The 12,749-nt window shown below is 40.7% G+C and overlaps 1 protein-coding gene across 2 annotated transcripts in view; it reads right to left on the bottom strand.

Moving 5' to 3' along the window:
- Positions 1–8,113: 8,113 nt before the first annotated feature.
- The window catches only part of LOC122794188, a 125,595-nt gene continuing 120,959 nt past the window's right edge, over positions 8,114–12,749 (bottom strand). For both annotated transcript variants that reach the window (XM_044062401.1, XM_044062402.1), the window contains one exon: positions 8,114–12,352. In XM_044062401.1, the coding sequence (XP_043918336.1) occupies positions 11,091–12,284 (1,194 nt within the window). In that variant the 5' untranslated portion in view covers positions 12,285–12,352 and the 3' untranslated portion in view covers positions 8,114–11,090. The remainder of the gene's footprint in view (positions 12,353–12,749) is intronic.

Here is a 12,749-nt window from a genome sequence, read left to right as displayed (position 1 = left end):
GTCATACTGTTAGTTTTAGTCTAATGTTTTGAGTGCATGGGTGATTTGGCAGATCTTGGCCCGATTCAGACAACAGACTATGATTTTCTTTTTATTCAGTATGGAGACCTGGACATCTGTATGTCTCACAATGGAGTCTCCTGTGATGAAAATATTAGGAATCGTGTTGGCTTGGCTTATAGGCGAGGCTCCAAAGGTTGTAGTATGTGTTGTGTAGGGTTGTTTTGCTGTTGTGCTTTTGGGGTTGCTGAAGATTCTTTTTGGATAAGGAGCATCTAGGAAGTCTTTGGGGTTTAGGAAGGTTGCTTTTAATTGCCTTGGCATACGTCATCTATGTGTTGGGTCAGTGCTGTGTGTGGTGTGTATAATGGTTATATTACTGACAACCTGATTTTTACTTTGAGTGTTTTGGTGTGAGGGTTTTGCCTCCAGTGACACTGTATGATTATCTCTCTCACATACTGTATCTTTTTCTGAGAGGATTAGTTTGAGGTCAATGAACATGAGACAATTTCTACATTGTTTCAGGATGCCCATATCTACAAAGCTGCTAGCTGAGAAATTGGTTAAGTGCCCATCCATGGTATCAGGTCTTTTTTTAGGTGATCTACAAAGGGGTAGTACAGCAGACTAACTTTGGTGCTTGAGGGTAGAAAAGTACAGTTGTGTACACTTACCATAAATGTAGATGTTCAAGTGTATTCACTGTTGCAGTCATCACACTTGGGTTATCTGCCTGCAGGTAGCCCTCAGTTGGCCCGAATACCAGAGACTTAGTATTTCTGCGGTGGTTGCTGTTGCTTCAGGACTGATGTCAAGTCGTCAGGGGTATAAAAACAGGCAGACAGCACCATTACATACGTTTTTCTTGCCCCAAATGTCAGGAGCCCCCCAAATAGGGAGCTAAGTTATGATGTAAAAAACACCACCCATAAAAAGTAAATACCAATAGCCCAGTAAGGGATATGTAATACAGATAGAGAAGAAGACAGAGAGAGAGACTGAGAGCTAGAGAGAGAGAGAGAGAGAGAGACAAGGGGGCTGGAGGGTGGGAAACCAGGACTGCAACAGTGAATACACTCAAACATCTACATTTATGGTAAGTGTACACAACTGTACTATGTTTTTTGTGTTTCACTGTTCCAGTCATCACACTTGGATTGATTCCCAAAGCTGAAGAATGGGTGGAGGCAGTCAAGAAGAGTTGGGGCTGGCTAGTATGCCCTGCAGGACTGCAGTTGCAAAACCCACTCAGGATTTGGAAATGATAGGCAGGTGGTAATGCTTGGTGAAGGTGTGAACCAAACTCCAAGTAGCAGCTTACAGAATGTCCCTGGTAGGGATTCCCCTGAGAAATGCTGTACAGGTTGAAGTTGCCCAAGTGGAATGGGTTCTGACCCCCTGAGGAGGTGGTTTCCCATGATGTTTGTAACAGAAATGGATACAGTGTGCTATCCATTTGGAGATGGTTTGTATTGGTATGGCCTTGCCCTCTGCCCCTGGTGCAAAGCTGACTAGCAACAGGTCAGATTTCCTGAAGGGTTTAATCCTATCAAGGTAGAATCTGAGCTGTCTGTGCAAATCTAGAGAGTGCAGGATCCTTTCCCTTTATTTTGAGAATTAGGGAAAAAGGTTGGCAAATTGACAGATTGGTTAACAGCCACAGTGGACACCACTTTAGGCATAAAGGTAGGGTTAGTCCTACCCTGTCAGCATGAAAAATAAAGAAGGATTCCACAGCCATAAGTGCTTGTAGCTCAGAAACTCTTCTAGCAGAAGTGATGGACAGAAGCAAGGCTGTTTTCCAAGAAAGGAATTTTAACTCTGTTGACGCTGTGGGCTCAAAGGGGGGGGGGTGAGTTTTACCAGCACAAAGTTAAGGTCTCAAGCAGGGATGGAGGCTCTCCTTGGTGGCCTTAAGTTGTTAGCCTCTCTCAGGAAATGTTTGATGAGAGGGTGAGAGAAGAGAGGTGGCTCGGTGATGTAATGAGCAGAGATAGCAGAGGCATGGATCTTAATGGAAGAGAAGGATAGTCCTCTGTGGAGGAGGTCTGCTAGATAATCCAGGATGAGAAGTAAGGAGGGCAGAGCTGTGTCTGCTCCTTTAGAGTGAATCCAGGTACAATACCTTTTCTACTTATCAGCATAGGATTTCCTTGTACTGGTCTTCTCGCTTCCAGAATGACATCCAACACCTGCTTCCTTAGGCTGGCCACTGGAGGAAAATTCAAGGAATAAGCCAGGCTGCAAGGTTCAGGGTTTGCAGTTGCAGATGCAAGATCTGTCCCTCCTGCTGAGTGAGGAAGGTTGGGATCTAGGGTAGGTGCCATGGTGGAACTGGTGACAGACTGCGCAGGAGTGGGTACCAGTGCTGCTGTGGCCAGTCTGGGGCAATCAAGATTGCTCTTGGTCTGTCCTGACTTATCTTAAGTAATACTCTTGTTAGGAGAGGCAGAGGGGGAAAGGCATAGATTGAGAGGTTTACCCACTGAAAGGATAGGGCATCCACTTTCCAGGCCCTGCTATGAGGTGACCTGGTGCAGAATGTGTTAAGCTGGTGACTGTAGGGGGAGGCAAATAGGTCTACCACTGGGGTCCCCCATTTCTGGATTAGAAGGTTGAAGGTGTTGCAGTCTAATTGCCACTAATGTGGGTCTTGGGAGATTTCTGCTTAAGTTGTCTGCCAGAGAGTTTTGTTTCCTGGCAGGAATTCAGCTTGCAGGTGGATATGCATGTCCAAAGCTATGTTCCACATGGTCATGGCTAGGCTGCAGAGTGAGTAAGAGTGGTTCCCCCCTGCTTGTTGATGTACCACATCACTGTGGTGTTGTCAGTTTTCATAAGCAGGGGTCCTGGTGAAAGTAGGGATCTGAAAGCTGTCAGAGCGTGCTGAACAGCTAGCATCTCTTTTTGGTTGATGTGCAGATGAATTTGGCTTGGGCTCCATTGGTCCTGAATGCATCTGTCGTCCAGATGTGCGCCCCAGGCATAGTCTGATGCATCCTTGGTTAGGGTCTGGGCAGTTCAGGGTTGTGTAAAGAGAAGCACTTTGTTGTTGTTGCATGCTGCTGTCAACCAAAGAATCTCTGTCCTTAGACAAGGTATGATAGGTATGATGGTTTCCAGGTCCTGAGAATGTTGGCACCAAAGACTTTTTAACTACCATTGTAGTTTCCTCATATGCAGTTTGGCATATGGAATTAGTAGAATGCAAGAGGCCATGAACCCTAGAGCCTGCAGTATTTTCCTTGCGGATAGCTGGGTTCTGGTGGCCATTTGAGCGAAGTAACCTGTTAGATGGGCTTGCTTTTCTGGAGTAAGGAATGCCATCTGGGATGCTGTGTCCAAGCTTGCTCCCAGGAATACAATATTTTGACTGGGGATTGGTTTTGATTTCTTTTCATTGATAGTGTACCCCAGGGAGGTTAGAAGGTCCTTTACAAATGCCAGGTGCTGCAACAGCTTTTCCTGACTGTCTGCCTGAATCAGGCAATCATCCAAGTAAGGGTTATATTTTAATTGTTCTCTGTCTGCAAATCGCAATGGCTGGAGCCACGCATTTTGTGAAGACTCTGGGAGCAGTGGATAAGCCAAAAGGAAGTGCAGAGAACTGATAATACATAGATCCTGCCCTAAAATGTAGATATTTCCTGCATGAGTCCCTGACAGGGATGTGCAGAAAGGCTTCCTTTAGGTCTAGGGTGGCTAACCAGGCATCGTATGACAGCATAGGGAGAAAATGCTGAAGGGTGAGCATTTTGAACTTTGGTACCACCAGGAAGGTGTTTAGAGTGGAAAGGTCTAAGATGGGGTGCCAGGTACCCTCTTTTCTGGGCACCAGGAAAAATCTGGAATAAAGCCCTTGACCTATCTGTTCTGCAGGAACAGGCTGAATTGCTCTTATGGAGGGCAGGGATTGAACTTGGTTTTGTGCCTCTGCCCACTGGTTTGGAGGAAGGTTTGGGAACCCTGTTGGGGTTGGCAGCATGTGGAAATAAAATTTGTACCCCTGGGATACTATGTTGAGGACCCATCGGTCTTTGGTATTGGAGGTCCAGTTTTTTGCATGGTGAGCAAGTTTCCCTCCTAGGGGCACAAGCAATTGGGCAGAGGGGAGGAGTGGAGATGAGAAGTCATTGTGAATTTTTCCCGTTAAGGGTGACTCAGCACTCCCTGTTTTAGAAGTGGAGGTACTACATTGCTTAGATCTCTGCATACCCTGAGACTGTAATTAGGGGGGTCTGGTGGCCCTGGGTCTAGTCTGAGATAGCCTAGAGGGGGCTGGAAACGACCAATGTTTCGAGGGGCAATGCCTACTGAATCTTGGAGGCTGCACTTGCAAAAATCTTTGACTGTCTGCATAGACTTAGCCTTTTCTTCCATCTTTTTTAAAACCTTTTCTGCTCTGGTGCCAAACAGATTGTCCTTGTTCAAAGGAGTGTCCAATAATTTTGATTTGACATGGTCTGGCAAGGTCTGCGCCTTAAGACAAGCATGCCTTCTAAGTACAGAACCTGTGACTGCTGCCCTGCAAGATGCTTCTAGGGTGCCAAGCTCACACTGCAGGGTATGTTTGCTGACTTGGCTTGCAGAATGTATAAGCTACTGTAATTCTTTATTTTCTGCAAAATCAGGAAAAGTAGATAATTTTTGCTTAATAAGTTCCATAGTATGTTGCTGGTATTTCAGTATATGGAACTGGCAATTCAATGCCTTAATGGCGAGAGTTGCAGAGGTGTATACAGTTTTGCACCAGCTGTCTAAAGCTCTGGAATCCCTGTCTGAAGGGGTGGGATTCTTGGCTGCAGTTGCCTTTAGGCCCTTGGGAGATGACCTCTGGATCAGCAGTAGGATTTTTGAAAAGACATTTGTGAGAGTAAGGGACTCTAGTACCGGTCTGGTTTCCTTGGAGCAGGGGGTAAAGTATCTGGAGTTAAACTGGATTCCATAAAAACATCATCCACAACATCCAGAACAGGAAGGATAGCTAAAGGTCTGTGCTGTGGCAAATCTAAAAAATCCCTGAGTCTCTTTTTGGACTGCGGATAATCCTGGCATTCCCAGTGGAAATACTCTCTCAAAGTATGTAGGGGTTGACCAAAAGAAAAATCCTCTGGAGGGGAAGTAGAAGTAATGGACTCCTCTACATCTGAATCCTCATAAGCAGATAAAAGCATGTCTTCATACTCAGAAACATCAGAGTCGTCGGACTCTTGGTCAGTTAACACTGTTGGGGACAGGTCTCTCTTTCTCTTAGCAGGGGCAGGCTGGATTCCCCTAATCAACATGATCAGGTCTTTTGCCATTTTAAGCATTTAAGATTGTGGCAAGGAAGCATTTGCTTGAGTTAGATCATTGTTTTTTTTCAGCATAGCTTGTACTCTAGGCCTTAGAAACTCAGTAGTTTTAGAAAGAACTGAAGACGCGAAAGAAGTCATCAGTTTGAGTCGAATATTGGTAATGCAAGGAACTTCCTCAGAAGCCGGTGCCTGCAAAGCGGCTCTGGACCCATCCAAGGTAGAGACATCCACAGGTTCTGTAGGCAAAGAAGTGTCTCGCGGCATACTGAACTCTGAACGGGTTTCGGTAGAGGCCTGCAAATCCATTGAAGTGGGCATCAGGAGCTGCAAAAGCACCTCACTGAGTACCGGCGAACTGGCGACTAGCTTAATGGAAGCATCGTTGGCAGTTTTGGACCTGTGCTGTCTGTCTGTCTTTATCCTTATGTTTTTTTGGAAGATCGGAAGACAGATGGCTAAATGAAGCCATCTCAGAATACGGAGATACAAAGCAAAAGTATTTAGCAACAATAAGGGCCCAACAACGAATAGTACAGTCATTGAACAAAGCACAAAACTGATAGCAAGGTATGTTGTGGTCTGGGCCTAAACAGGTGATGCAGTAAAAATGAAAATCTCAGTGTGGTATTTGCTTTCCCCAGGTGAGACAATTGTTAACTTTTTCTGACATCGGTTTAGAGCAAGAAAAAAGAATCCCCAACAGGGTACTTAGCTTTAGAAGACTTCAGGATGATTAAATTCAGAAACAACAACTCAGGTAGCGGCCGACCGGCACTCATGCAAACTGCTTCTGGCCCCTCGGCAAGAGAGACAGATGTAATGGTGTTGGCTGCCTGTTGTTATACCCCTGACGACCTGACGTAAGTCCTGAAGTGACAGCAACCAATGCAGAAATACTAAGTCTCTGGTATTCAGGCAGACTGAAGGCTACCTGCAAGCAGATAACCCAAGTGTGACGACTGCAACAGTGAAACACGAAGAACATCTACAACTAGGCTATGTATGACTGAAGTCATGTGACAGTGCTTCTAAGCACAAAAACAAGTTGTTCTGTGCAACTGAGTACTTAGGTTAAAGGGGACATTTTAAAGTGCCTGCATCCATACAAGGCACTGCTAAATGCCACTGCATGACAAGCAGCAGGATTTATAGACTCAGGGAAAACTGCCTAAGCTAACTTAAAAGCCCTCTAACCAATGAAATGATCTCAGTTTAAGCCTGTCTGTAAGTTTCCAACTTGAACAGACCAGACTACCTTTATACTGCCACCTCAAATTGCAGTTCCAGTCCTCTTAACGCAAGTTAGCCAAATGTGAAAAATGCACAAGAAACAAATCAAACAACTAGTTACAAGTAATTATCACTTTAGGTTTCCAAGTATATTTTTAAACTCAGACAGACCAGATTACCTTTCAACTGCCACTAGCACTGAAGTCACAGTCTTCTTAATGTAAGAAACACATTTCAGTTAGTCAAAAGTGAAAAGGTATCAAACAAATCAAATAACTTGCCACAAAGTAGCCACAAGGTGATTCAAAGGCAGATAATCCAGCAATGAGTAACACATAATTTAGGGCAATTTTGAAAAAAAAACAATCTAATGGGAGGGCTTTCCTTGTTTCATCTGTCAGTGTCCAGTAAAACGAGCATAGGAAATAAGACTAGGATGAGCTTCCAGGGTCAGGTATACAGAGATAAGACAAGGAGCTTCCAATGCCAAATATACAGTGGGGGAAGGGCATCTCAAAAGCCAAGTTCAAAACTTCAACAGGAAAAGGGTGGCTGAGTTAAAAGTAATTTAAATGAACTTCCCTGGATGCAAAATGAAGTCCAAATATTTTGTTTCCAAGTGTATCAAAAACTAAGATGGCAGACTGATCATGTAATAAACACCAGGAAGCTGGGTTTAAGTAACACAAGTTACAACTCAAACATCTAGCCAAAGATGACATTTTGGTTTGAAAAGTAACAAAAACAGAATTAGATGAGCAATGATGATAATCCACTTAAGAGCTCATAAAAATAACAGCTACTGTACAACCCAAATCAATTTACAGCTACAGCTTCAACTTCAGATTCAGAAGAGAGAGAGTAAAAATGGAATAAAATGACAGCCAACTCAGAACGGATTTAAGCCCCTAGGCACAGCACAGAAACAACTTGTAAAGCACTGCCACTATAAAAATGGCTTTAGCTTCAGATTCAGAGCAAACACAATCAGGAACCACACCAAACGGATGTAAATGGTAGAATGAGTACAAAAGTTTTAATATAGTTTAAATGTACTTCCCTGAATGAAAAATGGAGTCAAAATGCTTTGTTTCAAACCTTCCAAGAGACCAAAGACTTAAACTTGTTTTTCAAACTGGGACACTGTTTTTCATAGAATAGCTTATATGCTAATGTAGAAAGCAGGAAGATAAATCAAGTTCTGACTGGCAATCAATCTAATTTTTTTTTTAAGAAAGCTACAATGATGCTTACTTATATGAAGATAGATAAATGACACAGTAAATTTGTACAAGTATTACACAAAAGTGACATTTTCTGTCACTGAAAATACACCGCTATTGAGAATGCTTATTCTAGCAACAGTATATATGATCTGGCTATTTGCAACACTGACTTGCATGCAGATCACCTTAAGAGTGAAATGGTAGAATAAAACAACAGTGAACCTTAATGTGTAGTTTGTGCCGCAAATCTCCTGACACTGTTACAACTGCAGTTATCAGTGTGTTTCAGTGTGTTTGAGGTACTACCTCAGATATGTATGCACCAAATGCACTCTTGAAAAAAATATCACACTGAAATGCCTTTTTCAAGATTTATTACATTTGGTTAATGACAGCTCTGAGTATATTAACTCTGTTCTGGGTTGACAAGAATATATATTTGCAATATGTATCAGTTTTGTGACGACATTAAGCCAGAAGGAAAAAAAATACAGATGTCTGCTTGCCTCTATTTCTGCACAAAACAGACAATATATTTTGCTAGAAACATCAAAGTGTAAGCACCTGCAAACTAAAATGACCCAGGCAATATCAGTGTTGACATACATGCATGTCGTTAAGGGCTAAGGGTAGAATGATATTCATAAGATGCAGTGTGGACCCAACTGTCCAAATATATTTCTCCAAAACTCTCATAAAAACAGTCAAAGGGTATCCTATATACATTACAAACATTTTACAGTGTATTACATTTGGTTTATGTAAGAGGTGAATTACACGTTATGTACAAAGTTACAAATAAAAAGGATGGCCAGCTTATATTTGTAATAAATTGACATTGCATAAGTATAACAATCATATTTGAGCCAGAGGTGACAATATATAACTAGAAATATATTAGCTACCCCCACATATGAAAACAGGCACATATGAAAAGACAGACATAAGAAGAAAGTTTGTACATAGAGTAACTAAATGCAGTAACATATAAAATACCAAACTTAGTGAAGTCTATAGCGGAGTTCTGTAGCACATGTTCTGATAATTGTTTTTAAGGTTTCAGTCTGTTTTATGGATTATAGTGCTGCATTGGTAGTGACCACCTGAAGGCCTAGAAAGATATTACACCACAGTGTTTTTTACTATTTGGGCAACAGCAAACTCGTACATGACATGCCCTGGATAATAAATTTAGTAAATACCATACTTTCTTGTTATAACTTTTATATTATAACATTACAACTAAAACAATAAAAATAGTTCACACAATGTGTACTATACAGTTAAACATCAAAATGTCTTCTACAGTGAATACAATATGAACATCTGACAGCATTTTCAATGTATTACCCTCTGTAGGCATAGTCAAAGTCAGAATGGCCATTAAAAACTGATAAACTACAAAATTCTCAAAGCATTCAAAGCATTCAGTTTAAAAGTGTTCATATAAATCCTTTTAGGGAAACAAACAGTATCAAACACAAACCATACTGCGATTACATTAAAATTAAACCTTGTTCTTCTGCAAAAAGTAAACACTGCAATACTTTAAATGTTGTGGCACAAAATGGCAGAAATTAATAATTTAAATTCAAGCAGTAGTTCATGCACATATGCCAGCTGTAAAATTCTAACCATTTTATTTAAATAAAAATGACATTTAGCATTCGCTATAGTAACTCCGTTTTTGGAAAACCACGATGCAGCTATTCAAGAAGTTCAAATTAGGATTATCAATTATAAATCTCATTTGCTTTATGCAAGTGTAAATGCTGCAGTGCACAGTGCATGACTCACTACTTTTGTTAGGTCACAGTGAAATTATTTATATTTGGTACGTCACTGCCATCCTATGAGATGGTTCCAGCATGTATTACAAAAGTGATCTGACTAATAACAGCGACATCTCCTTTAAGCTACTGAAAAAGAAAAAGAAGCATGCTTCTGAAAATTTTTTTCTGCCACCTCTAGGCCACTGCCACTCAATATGTTACAAAAACAGCACTGAAAAAGTTGTTATTCTTGTCCATCATATTCATTTGTTTACCATGTATGTGATATTTTCATCATGGACTTTTTCAGCCACTAACCAGGCCACAAACCAAGGTAAATGCAATATATGACAATTTGTAGTAACAAATAAATCAGCATGTTCTGTAAGGTGGAAGGAAACTGAAGTACCCAGAAAAAATATGTACCAACACACTGAGAACATGCAACCTCTTCAAAGAGTGGGGATTAGGAGTGAACTCTGGACCTGTAAGGCAGAGGTCAGCCACTTGACTAAAACACTGCCCTACTAATCATGTTCTCCAGTTATCACAAATAAATTGCAGTCATTACATTTACAGTCTAAACACAGCAATGTTAATTTGGAAAGTATGCATTATTAATAAGAACAATATCAGAAACTTGTATCAATATATTTACTGCTGTTTTTAGTGAGTACTGTCCTAGGAGCATACGTCCAGCTTTCTGACACAGCTAATGAAACTTCGTCAGCATGACATTCATTAGAATTCACTCTATATACAAATTCCAATACTGACATATATAAATAAGTCTTACTGATATCTCAAATATCAGCATTATATTAGACTTCCCCAAGTTGGGAAGTATAATAAGAAATTGCATAATGATGTAGTCCATTTTATAATACACAATATATTTGTGCTATTTTTTTTTTTTCTAGAGTTCACCAAGTTTGGCATTTTAGATGTTACTGCATTCATTTATATCTTGTAGGTCAGTGCCATCCTAGGAGACGGTTCCAGCATGTATTACACAAGTGATCTGACTAATGACAGCAACATCCCCAAGTCATGCTGGTAGAGAATTCTGGCCTCCTTGCTGGTAACTCGATCTTGATGGTTTTATTTGTAGAAGCAATGGCCGGGGGCAAGCACCTGTGCATCTGGCAACTATCCTTCTCCTGCTCTCTCTCTCATTCTCTCTCTAGAGCTCATTCTGGCCATATCCTCTAAAAAGTTATGAAATTCAGTCAGAAAGTTTGCTGAAGGATGGCATTGGTGAGGATGGGAATATGTCTGCATTCTGTACTGAGGGCACTGCATATTAAGCAGATAGCAATGGGGGAACTAGTGGGTAGGGCATTTGCAAAACGTTCGCCAGATATCCCACTGTAGGGTCAGTATGTTCTGTCCCGCAGTCTTCATCACTACAGGGAGTGTATAAGAAAGTGATCAATAAGCAAACTTATGTTGATTGATGTCACGGGGTGTGGGAAGATATAAAAAAGCAGAACTACAATGGCAGAGGTAGACAGTAATGTACATGTATGATTACAAAGAGACATCAAGATAGCATTTGCAAATTATTCTGAATGCACACAAATCTGAGACTTTTGATAAACCCCAAGGAAATGACTGTCTTTTGGAAAGTTATGGGAACATTCAAACTTCTTACTTTCTTTTACAATATGTATTACATGTCCTGGTAAATTGTGAGCAATGAATGCAACAGCTCTGCTCATTTCACATTTTGTATCCGAAACCACTAGCTCATTTATAAAATGCTGGATCCGAGCTGCATCAACAGGCTTGGGGTCACTGCTGTAGGAAACAACAACATGCCTTTTACTAAAATCATCAAAGTCTAAAGAGTTTTTCTCACTGTGGGCATGATATTCACCTTTCTTAGGTAATATTGTAAATTTAGATGACTGCTGCTGGTCAAAAACTTGAACTGACCAGCTAACCCAGTCATACTTTTCCTTCACTGCCCCTAGGATTAAAGCTGCTAGTTCACAGTTACTTTTGCCACCTTCTTGTCTAAGACACTCTTTTAGAATATCAATCCGTGCTTGCTCTGGAAATTTGTCAATACATTCATCTATTAATGATTTCATTTTTGTCTCAACGTCATGCATTTTTTCTTTCCATTGCATTTTAAATTTTTCACTGTTTTCTTCCTTGATAGCTTTGTATCCAATCACAATAACCAAACCCAGATAGAAAAGCTTCAGAAGGCGGGCAAAATACTTCTCCAAAGCTCGACGATGTTTTTCTGTATATTCCATTGCAAAGTCAAGGATAGAGCTCCCAAATGCTGTGTTCCCCATTACTGCTTCATATAGTTCATGCAGATCCTTATCTGCAGGAAATGCTTCATAATCTTCAACAAATTGTACTTTCTTCCCTTCCTGAAACTTTGGTTTTGAATCTATGATATCCATGTACTTTTCAAAAAGAAACAGGAGATTTTCTTCTATCTTAAAAAACTCTGTGTCAATATCTTTCTTTTTCAGTGCTTTGTTTATATCAGCAATCTGATCAGCGACATCTTCAAGCTGATCACGGACCATCTGGAACTGCTCTTTCATGTATTTCACTTCACTGCTCTCCTCATTACAGAGGACAAGCTTTATAAAAGGAATTGCCAGCTCTACAATGGGGAACACCATTCCCACAGCACAAACCATTATGCTTGGCTCATCCAAGAAGGCCTCCATCACTGTCACCAAGGCATCCTTTGATTCAGACAAAATATCTTTGAAGCGTTCAGACATTGTGTATTTTTCTCAGTGAAACTGTTCAGCAGTATAATCTGAAATGTGATGGCAGGATTCAACTGTTGCTAAAGGCAAAAAAGACATTATTAGTATGCAATCATTTTATCAACTGCCAGCACATTCACTCTTTTCCAAATCTACCTATTTTTTTTAAAGATTTGGGTCAGGTGTATACTTTTGCAAAAAAATCTCCTGACTAAGACTACAGATATATTAAAGGGCACAGACAACCTGAAAAGCAGTAATTGTATTTGTGCGCAATTTTATTTGCAATGTCAGACTGTCTGCCTTCTACTCACAGCAAAGCATGCATTTCCAAAAGGAATGCATTTCAGTAACATATCCCTCAAACACAGGCATGTACACAATTGTCTTTGTGTACAGAGAGTATAACAAATTGCTTGCTCTTCATTTTATGGAATTTTCCATATTAAATGTTGCTGCCGCACATTTTCTCCCATT

This window comes from Protopterus annectens, chromosome 2.part1, assembly GCF_019279795.1.
Source record: "Protopterus annectens isolate FY-2018-M chromosome 2.part1, PAN1.0, whole genome shotgun sequence".
Taxonomy (NCBI): Eukaryota; Metazoa; Chordata; order Ceratodontiformes; family Protopteridae; genus Protopterus; species Protopterus annectens.
Note: the sequence above shows the minus strand (reverse complement) of the source record. Positions and strands in the feature narration are given on the sequence as shown.